The sequence below is a fragment of the Barbatula barbatula genome (genome assembly GCF_947034865.1).
Source record: "Barbatula barbatula genome assembly, chromosome: 11".
Classification (NCBI taxonomy): Eukaryota; Metazoa; Chordata; class Actinopteri; order Cypriniformes; family Nemacheilidae; genus Barbatula; species Barbatula barbatula.
In genome coordinates, this window is record NC_136774.1 from 23,857,702 (window position 1) to 23,878,212 (window position 20,511).

At 40.2% G+C, this 20,511-nt stretch overlaps 1 protein-coding gene across 1 annotated transcript in view; it reads right to left on the minus strand.

Annotated features, from left to right (window-relative positions):
- Positions 1-20,511, minus strand: part of fbxl17 (F-box and leucine-rich repeat protein 17) — an 86,559-nt gene that overhangs the window by 9,664 nt on the left and 56,384 nt on the right. Inside the window, exon 6 of the mRNA XM_079468082.1 lies at positions 13,104-13,140. Within this exon, the coding sequence (XP_079324208.1) occupies positions 13,104-13,140 (37 nt within the window). The remainder of the gene's footprint in view (positions 1-13,103; positions 13,141-20,511) is intronic.

Sequence of the window (20,511 nt, forward strand, 5' to 3'; positions counted from 1 at the left end):
TTAAAACAAACAAAATGTGTGGTGATGGGAATGTAATGACGTAGTATAATATCCACTGGGATAAATATGTGAAATTCTGTCAAATATCAAAAGACAAGTTTAAACAGCAAAACAATTATGTCTTAAGCGTCCTTGAGCCCTGGAAAGACGCTATATAAATTAAACGTATTATTATTATTATGTCCTCAGCAGACAGATGGAGACAGACAGACGGACAGACAGAGAAAGACAGACTAAGACAGAGAGACAGACGAAGACAGAGACACAGACACGTAGACAGACAGGTCTTACATTAGAAGACATGAGACAGCAGTGAGAGTGTGTGATGAGGATTCAGTCCAGACAAGATAATCAAAAGAAGAAACTGTTAAATGTGTCTTTAAGGTCAAACAAATCTCACATCTGTTTCTCATTATGACCAGTATACTGTTTTTATTTGAGAGTTTCTTCTCATCAGCTCCAGAATATTCAATTACAACATCTCTGACCATTATTGGCAGAAGTCAAAGAAAATATTTTGTTAAAAAATAACTCTGTACTGTACATAAAACATTATGAAATGATTTATAATGCTCATAACAGATGAAATAACAAAAGCATGACGGACATTTGGCTTAACTGAAGGGAAATTCATGAAATATTCCTGTACTGTTAGAATGAAGATCTCACAAAACAGCATTTGCTTTATGTAAAACAAAACATTCTCAATGTAAATAAAATATATATATGAGCCTGTGACACAGCACTGTACAACAACTAAATACAACAAGGTGTGAGACTATGTGTGTAGCAAAGACTTACAGATAAATATTTATTTGGCTAATGACATTCAACAACTCATTCATTAAGTTTCAAAGTAAGTAAAATAGGTCATTTTAAAGAAAAGTGTTCTGTGATAAATATACTTGCACTGCAGTCCCAAAGCTAATCTGAGTAACTAAAGCCTCTGAACTCAATTACAGAACACGCTCACACACAAGCGCGCCAATGAAGAAGCTGCCACACACCACTTCACATGCACACACAGACACACGCACGCGCATGCACACACAGACACACATGCATGTATGCACAGACACTCACGTCCATGCGCGCACACACCAATGAAGAAGCTGCCACACACCACATCACATGCACACACAGACACACGCACGCGCATGCACACACAGACACAGACACACATGCATGTATGCACAGACACTCACATCCATGCGCGCAAACACCAATGAAGAAGCTGCTACACAACACATCACATGCGCACACAGACACACGCACGCGCATGCACACACAGACACAGACACACATGCATGTATGCACAGACACTCACATCCATGCGCGCACACACCAATGAAGAAGCTGCTACACAACACATCACATGCGCACACAGACACACGCACGCGCATGCACACACAGACACAGACACACATGCATGTATGCACAGACACTCACATCCATGCGCGCACACACCAATGAAGAAGCTGCCACACAACACATCACATGCACACACAGACACACGCACGCGCATGCACACACAGACACAGACACACATGCATGTATGCACAGACACTCACATCCATGCGCGCACACACCAATGAAGAAGCTGCTACACAACACATCAAAGCAAAAACACGTGCACATGTTTACACACACCAAACACACAGTGTGTGTGTCTGTGAGGACACTCATTACAGTGACATATTGTAAATAAAGTCATAAAGAGTGTGACAGTGATCTGATCTGGGAACAGAGGTGGTCGGTGCTAAAAGCTCCACAGGAAACAGTCATTGATTAACCCCCCCAATTACAATCCTGCTGCACCTTTACCATAAATTTAAAACTCATTAGACTAATGGAGTCCATTCTGGTGACAGAGCAAAGATCTGCTTCACAGGAAACACAGAGACAGAGAGACAGAGAGAGAGAGAGAGAGAGAGAGAGAGACAGAGAGAGAGAGAGAGAGAGAGAGAGAGAGAGAGAGAGACAGAGAGAGAGAGACAGAGAGAGAGAGAGAGAGAGAGAGAGAGAGACAGAGAGAGAGAGACAGAGAGAGAGAGAGAGAGAGAGAGAGAGAGAGACAGAGAGAGAGAGACAGAGAGAGAGAGAGAGAGAAAGAGCAAGTCTGCCCCCTGGTGAGTGATATTCTCTCAATAGTGTGTAACAATCATATATACTGATACTGTTACTGAAGTGTGTAATGTGTGTGTGTGTGTGTGTGTGTTCCTGTTTCCTAGTGAGATGTTTTGAAATATTTCAGCAGGATTTGCACATGAAGCACAACTGACCTCAAAAACACAGAGCTCATCGTCATCTAAGTGTTGAGGTTTCATGCTATATGATGCACTCTGACTTCTTCAAACTGTCAAACGTAACGGCTTCTCATGCTTAACGTGGTCATCTTGATAAAGACACAAGATAGACGTATTACGCAGTATTATGTGCCTGATACACTCCACCAGCACTACAACTTGGTTCAGAAAGTTTTTTATAAGTCTGGATCCCTGTTTGGTAACAGAGGTGACCTTTCACAAGAGATACATGACCAATGTCAACATCCATCTGTAGTCGTCGTTGCTGTGGTTCTTGTTCAACTACAGACTCAGGGGCCGCTTCAGGATCATATACAGTATGTAGGGCTTGAGATCACACTGTAAGCCGTAATCAACTATAACAACAACAAAACGTCTTTGTGTAGTATTTACATCCATTCAACAGCTGCTGGATTGTTACGCAAAGGCTGTAGGTAGTCGTCTTTAGCTCCGCCCACGACACGCCCACAGGAGATCGGCTTTTTTCAGAAACAATCGTACAGCTGTATCGGTCTTCTGTAGATATGAGAAATCTAAAGACTTTTCTGAGATATGAAGAACGCAGAACTACTCTACAGGTACTCAAGATTAACATAAGACTTCCGTTAAATATAATCTTTATTCTATATTTATGAAGAAACTGTGCTGTGATTTATTCACATTCATTTATATAAAGAAACACATCCATATAGAAAAAAGGAAATGAAGAAGAATGAAGTAAACACCGGGGATGAAGAATGAGAGATAAAGGTTAATGAAACACGGAGAGACGGAGTGTGTGAGAGAGAGAGAGAACTCAGCAGTGATGAAGGTCAGCGTTTATGCAACATGTTGATCTGTCATTTATCACCTTGTCTGCTATAAAAAAATCTAACTAAACTACACAGTACACACTGTAATCATGACCTTTAACCTGTCTGACCTCTGACCTCCCCTCTCATCCAATCAAGCCTGTCATCATTTACAACTCAAATCTGAGCGAGTTAACAGTGACAGAGAAATGACACGTATATTAACAATCATTAACAAAAGAGCTAAAGCTCAAAAATAACCCCAAACATGCTTCACACTCTTCAAACACAATAAAACATGTGTGTTGATGTCGAGATGACACACGTGCAGTAAATGTCATCAGAGCATCGTCTGAACAGATGAACGGTCATGGAAACATGTGAATTTAACATCGATCCTTCATGTCTTCACAACTCACTTCAGTTATATCAGTCAAAATACAAAACCAAATATCATTCAACAACATATTCATTTCTTTCATTTGAAAACTACAAACTCATTTGATGAATTCTCTTGATTTCATTTAATCCTGGAGGACTGTAAATTCATAGACTTCACTGATATTCTACAATGGGGAAAAACACACCAAGTTCAGTGTAGTAAAATAAAAACTAGGGCAGGAGCTGATTTGATCGGAAACATCTGGAAGTGTTCGGATGGTGTGAGTGGGCATCTGAACGTGCGTCTGCAGAGGATTGTGGGATGTTATCAAGGACAAAACACTTCTCTCTTATATATTCTTGCAATGTGCTCTTATGTATGTGTTGTTTATTAGGATTTGTTAAATGACTGAATGTGAACGTGTGAGTAATGCATGATACTGAAGAAAAATGTGATGTGAAAATGTGAAAACTTGCTTAATATGATAAACAATAATTCAATCCAATAATGCCCCAGGTTTCTTAAACATATAAACTTTCAAAAGATTAAAATAATTTGGTTATTGCAAACTATTGTGAAGTGCACATCTATAATATTTCCATAATTTCTGTATATAGCACAGCGTTAGATATCACCCTTACCCTATTACTGGTGAAAGATCACAAAAAACATTTAACCTGAGGACAAAATAAGTATTTTAAGAGTTGTGTGTCAGAGACGTCAGAAAACATGCTGCGTGTGTGTAAGGTGTTAAAATCAGCAAACTCAGGAAATACATCCCAGGAGTCCAGCATCTCCGCAGAGCATCATGGGATTGAAACAAGAGTGTTAGCACTGGATCACTCATGTAGGTGAGAGTGGCACAAATGAAGCGATGAGAGGTTACGCATCCATGCAAAAATTTGGTGAGGTTTTATATTCCTGGCAGGCAAAACAAGAGCTCAGCGTCTGCGTTCAGCGCCAGGCTGTTAAATCCCCCTCAACACACCATTACACAAACCACAACAACTTCTGCTTAAATACAGAAACATCCGTCCGTGTTAAATCAATCCATCTGATGAGAAACTTCATTCAGAGGACATCTAAACAATCTGATCTCATCTCACACAAGTCACGAGACAACAGTGATGAGAGAGAAAACAACGCAAGGCACACAGAGAAGCTTAAATGAAGGTCATGAATGATGGGAGCAATGAGTGATCTTTCTCTACGACACAAACATGAATATCTCAGGATCCCGCAGAGAGATCTGTGATTCTGCTGAAGAAACACTGCCAGCCAGCATAAACCACATGACTCCTCACAGGACCTGAATGAAAACAGCTAGAGGGCTGCAGATCTTTTTACGGTCTCGTGTTCACACCCTCACATGAAGAAACACAGCTGAGTGGAAACGAGGACGGACGGCTCTGACGCGCTCGCGGACAGAGAACGGACATTACGATACACGAGTTCTGATTCACAGCCTGACAAACCAGTTCTGTATCTCACTTCACATCGGCCAACCACTATAATGAAACACTCAAACCTGCATTCACATACAAGAAACCAGCACATATTTATCTTAAAGCGGACGCATCACATGCAGTTTCTGCAAATCTCATATTAATCTTGAGTGCCTATACAGTTGTATTGCATACTTCGTATCTTCCAAGAGTATTTTGTTTGAACAAATGTATAAAAGACAGATACAGCTGTATGATTATTTCTGAAAACAGGCGAGCCCTGGTTGGGGTACTACAGCACGAGCACACTATACTGCCCTACAAACTACACATTAGGTCAAAATGAAAGTTTCAAAAGACAGAACAGATGTTACAAAGCCCATTTCAAACCTTCATTTTGACCAAATGTGTAATTAGTGCACTTTGTGTTTGTAGGGCTGTATAGTGTGCTCATGGTGTAGTTCCGTAGCGTTATATCCACCGTTTATATAACATCCATCCATCACCCAAGTGCAGTGAGCAAACAAACAAAGCTGAACTTCACGAACGCAGTGCTCCGTCTCTCTTGCTCCAGCTGGTTGACGTGTGTACATGCTGCTCCTCTCGCTCTGGTGGGTTGACGTGTGTACATGCTGCTCCTCTCGCTCTGGTGGGTTGACGTGTGTACATGCTTTTCCAAGAGAATTGTTCAATAAGGGACTAAGAAAAGCTGTTACATTAGGGAATGTCATGATGGAAAAAAACTTTCCGAAAACTATACGAACCTGTGAACGGCACAGAAATACTACGTCATAAGCTGATCACATCAAGCATGAGAAGACAACACGTTTAACAGAGTAAAGAAGTCAGAATGCATGAAACACTGTTGATCCCCCCTTTAAAATCTGTCAGAATTCTGATTCAGAGAACTAGGAGCTGTTCATACTAGAAATGACCAAATGTTATTCATTTCTAGGGTTGTCAAAAATACTGATATCTCGATACGTATCAATACTGAACAATCTGCAACGGTTCCAATACGCATGTCCCTCATATGGATACCAGCTGCACGTTCCGTTCTCTCTCTTTTTCTGACACACAGCGCATGTGAACGCAGTGACAACAGAGCCCCGCCTCCTCTCACAGACTTGACTCGTGTGCGGCAGTTAAATGGTGCTGATGTTAGAAAGACGGCCAGTTCAGAGTCTCAGTAACACATCTGGCACTTGGTGCACGCTCCTTTACATTTCCCATGTTTACCATATCGCTCGATGTATGTGCACTGATCAATCATTTCATTCACTTCGCTTCGGTTAAACGTTGTTCAGAATGTTAGAAAGATGGCCAGTGAGGAGTCTCCGCTACAGTTTTTGCGTTTAAAGTTTGCCTTTCTGTCTCTTTGTGCGGTGATCAATTATTATAAAAAAGCCCTGACTAACATTAACAAACAATGAATGAGTAATACATTATTCATTCATGTCTTTTAAATGTTAGTTTAAACTCTGGTCAAATAATACTGACAAATACACCTTTGATTTTAAATAGTAAATGTTTTAGTCAAATTTACATTAGATTAACAATGAATAAATAATGTAAAAATGTACCTCATTGTTTAGTCTATAATAAAATGTAAACGGTTTAGGGCCTTGTTGTTATGGCCCTAACAACATCTTGACCACGAGTGTACGTGCACGTGTCAGGAGCGCTGGATTTCTTTAGCTAATGCTGAAAGTTTCAAGGTTTCAAGCAACTTTGCGAGCAGCGAGACTGTGGAAAACATTTTGAATGTACGTTTTTCTTTAGTATCGAATCGAAGTTAGAAATTCCATTATCGTGACAACAATATTAATTTCATCTGTAAACATCTGCACACCTTCATGATTCACACGACACCGTGATCTCCTATGACACTGAAAGTCTACAGATGAAGAAAACCGAGCAGTCGTGACGTCTATTAACGGTCCACCCGAGTGTAAGAAACATGTGAAGAAAGTGCTTTAAATGAACAAGCGAGAGGATTTAGAAGGTCATGTTTGAGAATAAAGCACAATCCGTCATTCTGTCATCACAGTTAATGAGTTTCTCTCTCTCTCCATCAGGAGTGATTTCAGTCCATCACACGCTGTGAGGCACATCAACCTCCGTCTGTCTTTACATCGCACATCAAATGTGTTCAAGAAAAATCACCACTTCATTGACATTATAATCACAACATATGTCTAACTATGACATCCAATTACACTCGACACATCTCTACTGAAACTCTAACGACAGACACATTTGTGAGATCTCTTTAACTCAAGAGAAATATCTTGAGACTTGAGCAAGAGTTTACATTTGCTTTCATTTTAATCTCACTGATGTCTATGAGAAGTAATTGAGATGATGAAGAGATCTCATCAGCAGAAAAACACATAGTGTCATCTGGAGGTTTATCAGAGACAGTCCGAGACTCTAATCTTGGAAACAGTAGTCATTTGGTGTGTGTGAGAGAGAGAGAGAGGGTTAATAAAGCTCACAGACGTCTGCAGTGTTGCTCTGGTGTTCTCTCAGAAGAGCGTCAGGTGTAATTGAAGTGCTGTCACGTCAGGTCGCTGTGGACTCATCTCACCGGCTGTGACTGCTGACAGCGGGACCGGCCGGGCCTGAGCTCAACTTTAATTGGTTAGGAACATCACGTCCCCCCGGCCGGCATCATCCGTCTGAGCGCTCACGGGACGCCGCCTGTGGTGAGGACGGATCTGACAGTTCAGGAGTTCAGTGATGGATTTTCTGAGCTCTCACACATCTTCATCATTACACTTTCAAAGTGATGTGTGTTCATCACTAAACTACATTCTGTACTGATCCTCATCCAGCACAACAACCATCTGCTTTACCAACAATATACAGACAGTTTCATGTGTAGTAAAAGATGCACTGTTCTCTTTACAGACGACTAATATAAGCTCAAAATGAAAGACACATCAGAAAAACAATATTGAATATTTTCAATACTTCACACCAGTGCCGATCCTAGACGTCTGGGGGCTCTTTGCCAACCTTTGTGAGGGGCCCTTGACATAATAGTTAAAAGAAGATAACTATAAGAATTAAAAATAACAAATTAATTAACACACTTAAATGAATTAAAACTGAAACGTTACGTGAGCACTATGAAGCAGCAGATATCAACAGATGACATGACTTTTCTTTAATATAAACCATATTCCATCAGGTCAGGTTATATTCACATGATAAACATCATAATATTATCAAATGAATATTCAAATCAGAGTTCTCATAAGTAAACGTGATCACAGATGAACATCAGATGATGTGATAGATTCATGAGATGACAGCTGCTCGAGTTAATGATGAGAAATGAGTGAAGTGTGGAGATCTGATGAACAGAAGCCAGGGTGAGCTTCATCATCATCATCATCATCATCCACAAACCTGTCGCTCTACAGAGAACACGCATGTGAAGAAACCGCAGGAGAACAAACAAGCGCTTGTTTTCATCACTCGTTCTGCTAATACTGTGCGTTTTATTTCATTTAACCTTTATTCAAATCATAATCGTGATGTTCTTTAGCAGATTATCACGTATCGCATCTTTAGTGTTGTGTGATCTTCTCATGATGTTCCTCAATATTGTGCAGCTCCAGTATGAAGTGTGTGTGTGTGATATTTCTTCAAGAATGCTGTAATACTCACACATTTAAAATCTTGACCACGAGTGTACGTGCACGTGTCAGGAGCGCTGGATTTCTTTAGCTAATGCTGAAAGTTTCAAGGTTTCAAGCAACCTTGTGAGAAGCGAGACTGACTGTTTCATGAATGAAATCTGCACCTTCACCAAAAAACTAAAGAAGAATTAGAAGGCGAAAGATCCCGGGTCGATCCCACACAGCCTGTCAGACACACGTCATGAAGAAATGGCTTTGTGTTCTTCTGTATGACCGGGTGAATGCTCAAAGACTCTCTCTCTCTCTGGTCTCAAGGTGCACGGCAGGGTTTCTAATCCATTAAACACCCGCTCACACACCGTCACACCCAGAGACGCTCCTCATCTCACACAAGCTCATTGTGTTGACCTGAAGGTGTTTTTCTGCGTTTAGCTGCACTTCACACCTGTTTAAAGCTTATCAAATCATGAAGCGCTGCACAGAGACACGAGTCGCTCATGAAATATCTCAGCAATATCCTCTCAACGCCGGACACACAAACCAGGGGAATATAAAAACCGCAGGCACATAAAAGAGAATCCTGCACATTATTCACAGGGGGAATAATAAGAAACTGCTGTGTATATGAGCCGCAGTAAAAGAGCCCGACGCTGAGCTTATTACATCCTGTGGGTGCTGTTAACAAATGCCAATATAACAGCTTCACATTATAACATTACACAACAACAACAACAACAACAACACATCACCCGACATCAGCTGATCTCACAACAAAACATCTAAACCATGAATATCACCAGTCGATGACATCAGCAGAACACACCTCACAGACAGACAGACACACGGACAGACTATCATTTCTTCTTCATTTAAAGGGCAATATTAATGTAAGCTGTAAGTGATTGTCTGTTTCATTGACTAAATCTCCTAAAGTCTATTGTTCTTTATGTAGATTATAAACTATCTACGAGGATAATTAACATATTGCAATAATGACATTAATTATATTCTTTTTACATGCAATGTATTTAATATGCTTTCATTTTATTGTTAAGTTGCTATAAAACAGTAAAATGTTGCATAAAAAGCACTTTATAAATGTACTTAAATTTAACTCAACCTGCAGATAGACAGATGTGCAGACAGACAGACGTGCAGGCAGACAGACAGACGTGCAGGCAGACAGACAGATGTGCAGGCAAACAGACAGATGTGCAGGCCGACAGACAGATGCACAGACAGACAGACAGACAGACAGATGTGCAGGCAAACAGACAGATGTGCAGACAGACAGATGCGCAGACAGACAGATGTGCAGGCAGACAGACAGATGCACAGACAGACAGACAGACAGATGTGCAGGCAAACAGACAGATGTGCAGGCCGACAGACAGATGCACAGACAGACAGACAGACAGACAGATGTGCAGGCAAACAGACAGATGTACAGACAGACAGATGCGCAGACAGACAGATGTGCAGGCAGACAGACAGATGTGCAGGCAAACAGACAGATGTGCAGGCAAACAGACAGATGTGCAGGCCGACAGACAGATGTGCAGGCCGACAGACATGCGCAGACAGACAGATGTGCAGGCAAACAGACAGATGCGCAGACAGACAGACAGATGCGCAGACAGACAGATGTGCAGGCAAACAGACAGATGCGCAGGCAGACAGATGCGCAGACAGGCAGACAGATGTGCAGACAGACAGACAGATGCGCAGGCAGACAGATGTGCAGACAGACAGACAGATGCGCAGACAGGCAGACAGATGTGCAGGCCGAAAGACAGATGCGCAGACAGACAGATGTGCAGGCAAACAGACAGATGTACAGACAGACAGATGCGCAGGCAGACAGATGCGCAGACAGACAGACAGATGCGCAGGCAGACAGACAGATGTGAATGCAGACAGACAGGCGGCTGTGTTACATTGATCCGCTGCAGTAAAGAAGAGATTTTATGACTCTCTGTGTCTCAGGTATCACATGTTCAACACAACGTGATTCTTCCTCTTTTCTTTTTATTCGCCCTTCAGGACGGCAGTGAAAAGTTATGAATTTTCAATGTCGTAAAAAGAAATATTGCACAATGATTTTTATGACTGTTGGGGTCAGAGCAGAGATGAGGTAATAATGAATCCTCCGAAGCCCATTTCAGTTTTAAATAGTGAAGGCCAATAATGCTGCTGTCAACTTCTACAGAGAGAGAGAGAGAGAGAGACTCCTGAAAAACACTGATAATATTAATGCACACTACCATCACTTACTGTACAACTCCTCACATACAGCTGGAAACACAACATGACACACTAACACACAATTACACCGGACAGAGATGCACAAGACTTACATTAGTTGGTCAGATTAATAATGATCTGATTCATCTGAAATTCACATGACGATAAAGTATACATCCAGCTGTCAATAATAATACACACACACACACAAACATAAATATATGATGTCTAACTCTTCAGTCGGAGTTATCTGCTCTCTCTCTCTTTGCATATTAATGACTTCTGAAAACTGACAAATCTCATGCAAACATACACATGAGTGTCATAATAAACTGACTTTACTACAGCCTATTTAATACAAGACCTCACGAGCTGTGTGTGTGTGTGTGTGTGTGTGTGTGTAAAGAGTCCATTAAAACCAGGTGAACATTTTTGATATGCAGAAACATCTACTGTAGAACTAATCCATTGCTAGTTTAATTATCTGAGGACTGTTAACACTGACGCTTACAAAACAAGTCAAACCAGATGAAACACACACACACACACACACACGATCACACACCAATCTGACTCTGCCTGAAAGAAAACAAACTGTGTGTGTGTGTGTGTTTCATACCTTAAAAACTTCACAGCGGTGCATTCAAATCTGATCATTAAAAACAAACATCAGAGTTAAAGAGCATCAGACAGGCTGTGATACGAGCCATCAATCCTGAATACAGAAGAGAGAGACCCTCACAGCGACCAGGAACACCAGCTGACCAGAATCCACAATCAATTATACAATTTATCAAGAGCCGCCCGGTAATCCAGCCTTCATTCTATTAGGAGTCAGAACAGACCGAAGCATTCAGATATAGTTTGACATCACCTGAGAGCGGAGACGCCCGGGGTGTTCATGATTCATCTCATTAACCAGTCAGTCAGGAGATCTTTAATACACATTCCAGCTCATCACAAGTGTATTATTGTGATGTTGTGCTCTTTCATCACGCTGGACCGCCGCTGTCGGATGAGGTCAGTGTTCGCTTGACCAATGCTCAATATCAAACGGCACGAGGAGTTTAAAGGAGTAGTTCAGTATCAAATTAGAATGATGATAAACTTCATTTTGGCCTCAACCGACAGCCCCGTTAAAATCCATCATACGGAGAAGAATCCTGGAAAGCTTTCCACAGAAGCCTCAATTTGTTTTAGACAGGAGAAATAAACACTCGGACAGCTCGTATGACATGTGGATGAGTGAATTATCATGATATTTTCATTTCATAACGAACTACAATGTATAAAATAAAACTACACAAACTGTTATAACACAGTGTGAATCTGTGAACTGAAACACTGGAAACACACACACACACACAGTGTTATTCTCTGGCACATGACACAGTTTTTCCAGGGCGTCTGTGGGGCAGTGTGATGTTTTCACAGCTCTCAGACTGTAAGTGACACGTAATGAGGTCTAATGCTCCATGCACTGCTGTCTCTGGGAACATCGGGGGGAATTACAGTATGTGGCAGAGATGTGGTCACTCTTTGGGCACATGCTCAACACAAACACTTGACTGAAGTCATTATGTAGCACCACTGACCTGCAGAATGACCAGAAAAATCCACTTTCCACTTAAAAACACTAAAACACATCTGAGCAGTGTTTCATTGCACACAACCGTCCATCATCTCTCTCAATAAAAGACGCACACACACACACACACATTGTGTTCAACACTGCACATCTGATCTTCATTAACTCTTCAATCCTTTACATTTATTCATTTCTGCACCTGCCTTAAAGATTTTCAATGTTACATTTAAAAGTTAAATTCCAGTTTATAGACCAAGTGAGATGTTAAAATAATTCAATTCCACTAAGTATGAGTCGAGACTAAACTAGACTAGACTGGAATAAAGAATAAGGAATATAGAATAAGGAATAAAGAATAAGGAATAAAGAATAAGGAATAGAATATATAGAATACAGAATACAATATAGAATGCTCTTTGTTTTGTAGGATCAGATGGTTTTAATGTTATTATTACTGTATTATTTGTACTGAAATCTGGGAGTACAAATACTGTGTGTATTAAAACACCTTCAATAGACCACAGCGCTCTTCAGCAGACACACATTCTGCCACAATGTGACACAACATACAAACAGTGTCCCAAACACTTGAAAGACAGAACGACGGCTGTGATGTGTTGTGTAGCAGGAAGTGTTTGTGTTACAGTAAACATGAACAGAAATGATCAGTGTGTAGTATTAAACATCTCCATCTTACCGTGATCTGTGATCTTGCAGGACACTAGATAGAGTTCCTTCAGACTCCTGCCCTCCTTAGCGATGATCTCCACACACCTGTGGAATAAAAACAAGACAGACAGAAGGGTTAAAGAGGACTCGAAACATTTTATACATATGTGGCTGTAACTCCATCACACCCCTTCACAGAATCTTCACAATGAAAAGTGACGTGAGGGCGACTCTTTCTTTTCCACATCTGCACCTCTTAAACATTTGGGAAGAAAATGAATATTTTATTAAATCTACAAACTCTGATTAAAAACTAAAGTGGCTTTCGCATAAAAAGCCTCCGTGCAAAAACTACTAATGCAGTGCTTCAAAGACACGTCAAGAGTGAGTCAGGAGACTCTGATCAGAGATCAGTGTTAAACCGTTCCTTTACAACGCTGCTAAAACTCTGTGTGATCTCTGTTTGACTCTCGTAACCTTCACACACACACATTGTGTTCAACACTGCACATCTGATCTTCATTAACTCTTGAATCCTTTACATTTAATCATTTCTGCACCTGCCTTAAAGATTTTCAATGTTACATTTAAAACTCCAGTTTACAAGTTAAGTTCCAGTTTATAGACCAAGTGAGACTGTTTTCAATGTTTAAATAATTCAATTCCACCAAGTACGAATAGAATACAGAATACCAATACCAATACCGAATAGAATATAAAATACTAAATAGAGAATAGAGAATAGAATTAAAATTAGAATATAGAATATAGAATACAGAATACAGAATACAGAATACAGAATACAGAATACAGAATACAGAATACAGAATACCAATACCAATACCGATACCGAATAGAATATAAAATAAAATATTAAATAGAGAATAGAATTAAAATTAAAATTAGAATATAGAATACAGAATACAGAATACAGAATACAGAATACAGAATAGAGAATACCGATACCGAATAGAATATAAAATAAAATATTAAATAGAGAATAGAATTAAAATTAAAATTAAAATTAGAATACAGAATATAGAATAGAGAATAGAGAATACAGAATATAGAATAGAGAATATAAAATAAAGAATAGAGAATATAGAATACAGAATATAGAATAGAGAATACGGAATTGGGAATAGGGAATAGAGAATACAGAATCTAGAATACAGAATAGAGAATACAGAATATAGAATACAGAATATAGAATACAGAATATAGAATAGAGAATATAGAATATAGAATACAGAATATAGAATACAGAATATAGAATACAGAATATAGAATAGAGAATACAGAATATAGAATACAGAATATAAAATAAAGAATAGAGAATATAGAATACAGAATATAGAATAGAGAATACGGAATTGGGAATAGGGAATAGAGAATACAGAATCTAGAATACAGAATAGAGAATACAGAATATAGAATACAGAATATAGAATACAGAATATAGAATACAGAATATAGAATAGAGAATACAGAATATAGAATACAGAATATAGAATACAGAATATAGAATAGAGAATACAGAATATAGAATACAGAATATAGAATACAGAATAGAGAATACCGATACCGAATAGAATATAAAATAAAATATTAAATAGAGAATAGAATTAAATTTAAAATTAAAATTAGAATACAGAATATAGAATATAGAATAGAGAATAGAGAATACAGAATATAGAATAGAGAATACGGAATTGGGAATAGGGAATAGAGAATACAGAATAGAGAATACAGAATATAGAATACAGAATATAGAATACAGAATATAGAATACATAATACGGAATAGGGAATAGAGAATACAGAATCTAGAATACAGAATATAGAATAGAGAATATAAAATAAAGAATAGAGAATATAGAATACAGAATACAGAATATAGAATAGAGAATACAGAATTGGGAATAGGGAATAGAGAATACAGAATAGAGAATACAGAATATAGAATACAGAATATAGAATACAGAATATAGAATACAGAATACGGAATAGGGAATAGAGAATACAGAATTTAGAACAGAGAATAGAGAATAGAGAATACAGAATAGAAAAGAACAGAATGTTGAAATGTTTATGGGATTAGAGAAGCCTCTCAGTCTTAATTCTTCAGTTTGAAGAGCCATTGAAGAATCTCTGTTGATCCATCAATCTGAGAGCAGCTCTCAAGGAAACATTCACAATCTAATCTCCAGAAACCGTTTGTGGGTTTAATCGTGTTCAGGCCACTTTACCCCGAGAGCGACCGGATCCGGACCGGAGATAAATCACTGCGGTCCATCCGGCGCCAGCCATGAGAGGACCTCTGAGGAAACATCTCTGTGCCATTATTTCATCTGAACGTCAGTATTAGTGACAACAGCAGTTAACAAAGCATCAGATCCGCTGGCTGGCGTCAGGCGTCCCTCACGAGAGCTTGTTACCAGCAGCACTGTACACCCCCAAACCAATTACAATTGACATGTTCAGACATCACACACGCCTTTATAAACGCTGATGTGAGGAAATGATCGCGCTAACACCACTTTACATCTCCTGAAGACATTCATCTGAAACTTGTGAAAATAATCAGAAGATACACGCTGACATTTCTGTCTGTGATTCAGGTGAATTTAAGAAAAAAGTGAAAGGGATAGTTCAGCCAAAATGAGAATTCTGTTCTGTCTTTTTTGCTTCAGCCGCATGTCAAAGTGAATTGTATGTTCAGATGTTCCTCACACAAACACTGAAAACCTCTATAATTGTTTCACAAGACATTTATGGTGCTTTTCAGTCTTCTTCACTTCTGTTGTTTGAGAAAGATGTCAGGGCTACACATCTGATTTTAAATAAGCATCATTATCATTCTGAAGCTGACTGGGTCTCTGAATTTACACCCAACCCAACTATCTGTGTCGCCGCGGGCAACCATGACTCAAGGCCATGATGTCCAATAAAGGAACATTAATGTAGTTTCCATGACGACAAAGACACTCCAGAGTCAGGCAATTAGATTGAGAGCAGAAGCGGGTGAAAGGGAGAGAGAGAGAGAGAGAGAGAGAGAGAGAGAGAGAGAGAGAGAGAGAGAGAGAGAGAGAGAGAGAGAGAGACAGAGAGAGAGAGAGAGAGAGAGAGAGAGAGAGACAGAGGAGAGAGAGACAGAGAGAGAGACAGAGAGAGAGAGAGAGAGAGAGAAGAGAGAGAGAGAGAGAGAGAGAGACAGAGAGAGAGAGAGAGAGACAGAGAGAGAGATAGAGAGAGAGAGACAGAGAGAGAGAGAGAGACAGAGAGAGAGAGAGACAGAGAGACTGAGAGACAGAGAGAGAGAGACAGAGAGAGAGACAGAGAGAGAGAGAGAGAGAGAGAGAGAGAGAGAGAGAGAGACAGAGAGAGAGAGAGAGAGAGACAGAGACAGAGAGACAGAGACAGAGAGAGAGAGAGAGACAGAGAGAGAGAGAGACAGAGAGACTGAGAGGACAGAGAGAGAGAGAGAGAGAGAGAGAGAGAGAGAGGACAGAGAGAGAGACAGAGAGAGAGAGGAGAGAGAGAGAGAGAGAGAGAGGAGAGAGAGGAGAGAGACAGAGAGAGAGAGACCAGAGAGAGAGAGACAGAGAGAGAGAGAGAGAGACAGAGAGAGAGACAGAGAGAGAGAGAGAGAGAGAGAGAGAGAGAGAGAGAGAGAGGAGAGAGAGAGAGAGAGAGACTAGAGGGTGACTTCAGGGCTCAGTGTGTGTTGTGTTGTCTGTCTCTGTTCTGTCACACATCGCTGGGAAAACAATAATAAACCCATCAGCTGTCATGACACACAGAAACAAACGTCATGTGTGGACGCACCCCTGACACCTGACACGCCTCACAGCCAATCAGATCTCTCCACAGATGTCCAGTGCTGTGACCTCATCAGTCAGCAAGAGATGCAGGACAGACCGTCAAGGACACAGAAACACAGACTCTCTCTCTCTCTCATCATAGCAGTCAAACACATTTGTCCTCACAAACAGCTAAAAATATCATCATCACATCAACAAGAATTCTGTGTCAGTCACTGATTTACATGATGAACTTCTCTCTGAATGAGTTGTGCTGCGTTTCATGAGTTTCATCTCACAGTGAAACGTTTAACGGTTAAATGTGGACTGATGCTCTTATCAGTAGTAACACACACACACATCAGAGCGTTCTTACATCTTCAATTAAAAAAAACCATGAGAACAACAACAAGTGTTTCATATATATAGCCATTTATCACAAAAGAGCCACACACACACTTCAGACAGGTGAACACACAATCTCAAGATTTCAGTCGGACCTCAAAAATATTATTAAAGATCCTCCTCAATCAGCTTTCACAATACTAGAAAAATACAAAACCATTGTCAAGCAGGACAGAAGAACATGTGATTCTATTATATGACTTTTCTCAACTTTCTCCTATCTTCTCATCCCTGATCTCTCTCTCTTACTCCACTCCCTTTTTTTCTCTCCCTTCTTTTCTCTTATGATGTCTGCAAAATTCTACTTTCCACCCGGCCTACAACCTGTGCCCTGGCCCGGATTACTTCCCACCTCCTACAGGCTCCATCACATTATAAACACCTCCATCGCCACTAGCACTGTCCCCACCTCATTTAAACAAGCCCTGGTATCACCTTTAGTCAAGAAACCCACACTTGACCACTCAGTGGTAAGCAACCAATCACACTCCTGCCCTTCCTTTCCAAGGCCCACAAATGGGTAGTATTTAACCAACTCTCTGCCTATCTCTTACAGCACAACCTTCTGGACGGTCACTAATCCAGCTTCAAAAAAGGACATTCTATGGAGACGACTCTCCTGTCTGTCGTTAAAAACCTACATCAAGCAGGGCTAAATCCTTGTCATCTGTCATTTTTCCAGCTTGATCTCTCTACTGCATTTGACACGGTGAACCGCCAGATCCTGCTGTCCACTCTCTCCAAACTGGGCATCTCTGGAACTGCACTCAACTGGTTTGACTCTTATCTCACAGACAGATCCTTTTAAGGTATCCTGGAGAGGCAAGACATCCAGATCTCATCAGCTGACAACTGAAGTTCCTCAGGGCTCAGTTCTTGCTCCTCTCCTCTTTTCTATATATACCACCTCATTGGGTCCAATAATTAAGGCACATGGGTTCCCATACCATTTTTATGCAGATGATACACAGCTTTATTTCTCTTTTCAGACAGATGACCCCACCATCTCTGCCCGTGTCTCTGCCTGCCTTCTGGACATGTCTTCTTGGATGAAAGACCATCTTACAACTCAACCTCCCCAAGACAAAACTCCTGGTTATACCGGCCCGCCCATCAATTGAACACCACCTAACCATTCAACTCGGTCCCTCAACTATAACACCCACCAAGTCTGCAAGGAACCTGGGGGTGATGTTCAATGACCAGCTGAAACTCACCTCTCACGTCACTAATCAAAGCTCTGGTCATATCAAGACTGGACTACTGCAATTCTCTCCCGGACTTCCAACCAATGCAGTCAAGCCCTTGCACATGATCCAGAATGAAGCTGCACGTGTAGTTTTCAATCAGCCTAAAAGAACCCATGTAACATCCCTCCGGATTTCACTTCACTGGCTGCCAGTTGCCGCCCGCATCAATTTAAATCGCTGACACTGACCTTCAGAACAATAACAGCACACTCGCCCCTTTACCTTAACTAACTGCTCCAGGTCTACATCCCCTCCCACCATCTTCGGTCTGAAAATGAGTGACGCCTTGTTGTTCATCACAGCGAGGCACCAAATATCTTGCAAAAACCTTCACTCATTGGTTTCCCCTGTGGTTGAATGAACTGCCAGCCAACACCCGAACTGCAGCATCCTTCACAACGTTAAAAAAAACAGCTCAAAACATCCATGTTCCTCACTTATTTGACCAACCAAAAACTCTCTGTCTTGTGTCCAAAAAAATCTTGTTCATTCCAGCTTTAATCCTCCTAGTATCATGGCCTGGTAACGAACGGTACTGTTTAGCTTGTTAACAAATTGTTTATATGCTCTCGCTTTGGATAAAAGCCTCTGCCAAATGAATAAATGTTAATGTCAAGTTCAGTAACATCAGGATGAGATGAGGAGTAAATTCAGTTGTGTAGACTGTACTTTGTGTAGAGAGTTACAGCTTCATAACAACACTGTTTCTCTGCTGTAGGTGAAACTCTTCAATGAAGCATCATCCAATTAAAAGTGAAGTGACGGTTGGATAAGAGAAGAGTTCAACCCTCAGTGATGTTGTTCATGGTCATATCTGTCTGGGTGATGCCCCTGAGGACGTCACACTTCAGGTGAACACATCCAAACCGAACGGGAGAAAAGTTTCCTGATGTAATGTTAATTGTTACGTGTTTTGTTTTAATGAGCGTCCGCTTAACGCTCGACAGCACTTTCACACACACTGCTGTCCTGTTCATTAAACTAATGGATATGAAAGCAGTGGGTGAACTATAAAGGAATCAAGTCACATCTCTTGTGTCGTTTCCTCATACAGTTCCTAAACAAAGTGACGATTATAAAGACACCTTTAAATTACAGAAAAAGATGAAAATCTCCACCCATTCCACTACAGGATCTCCATGACACATGACTCTCCAGGACTATTCTACAACATGAAAACATTGTCTGTCAACATATATTATCAAAAGATAAAGAAAAATTGTGGCCGTGGCTTTTGTTTTTCTCTGCGATGCATTTTGAACTAGAACTGTCAGGAGACAGACGTTTGAAGGGGTGGAGTTAAAGGGATGCTCCACCCAAGCCATCTAACATACGCCATTCAAGATAGAATGATGCACCAATAAAGCAATAAGCCCCAAGAAGCAGTGGGTTACAGTGCATTTTATAACAGATAAGTCATTCATATTAAACTGGTACAATATCCACAACAGAACAATGTATAACACTCAACTCATTTGACATATTGCACAACTATAAGTTTCAAATAAATCAATTCTGACTGAACGGTTGCATCTACAATGAAATCATGAAAACAGGAAAAAGTGAAAGAAAGTGAGCGACTCTTCCCAGCGTTTGACTTTCTTAACAGGACATTAGGTAATAAAGAGAAATATTTCAAGATAGAGATAATGTTCAGCAGCCGGTTGTTATGATCAGGACGTGAAGCGGAGGGTCTTGTGTCTCACTGAAGGGGTTTATTTCATGATAACATTATCCCTCTTATTACACGACTACTGGACACATGACATCAAACTGGACATGAAATGTGAATTTAAAATATTTTATTAACTCATTTTTACTGAATGCAGAACTTCTGTGAGGAAAAGACGTCTAGTTTCGGTTTTAACGTAAGAAACGACATTCAAACGTCACAAACAGGCAAATTGGTTTAATCATTTGTAAATATAATGTCATATATGTTATAAAAATATATATTTATATTTAATTTGTCAAAAATA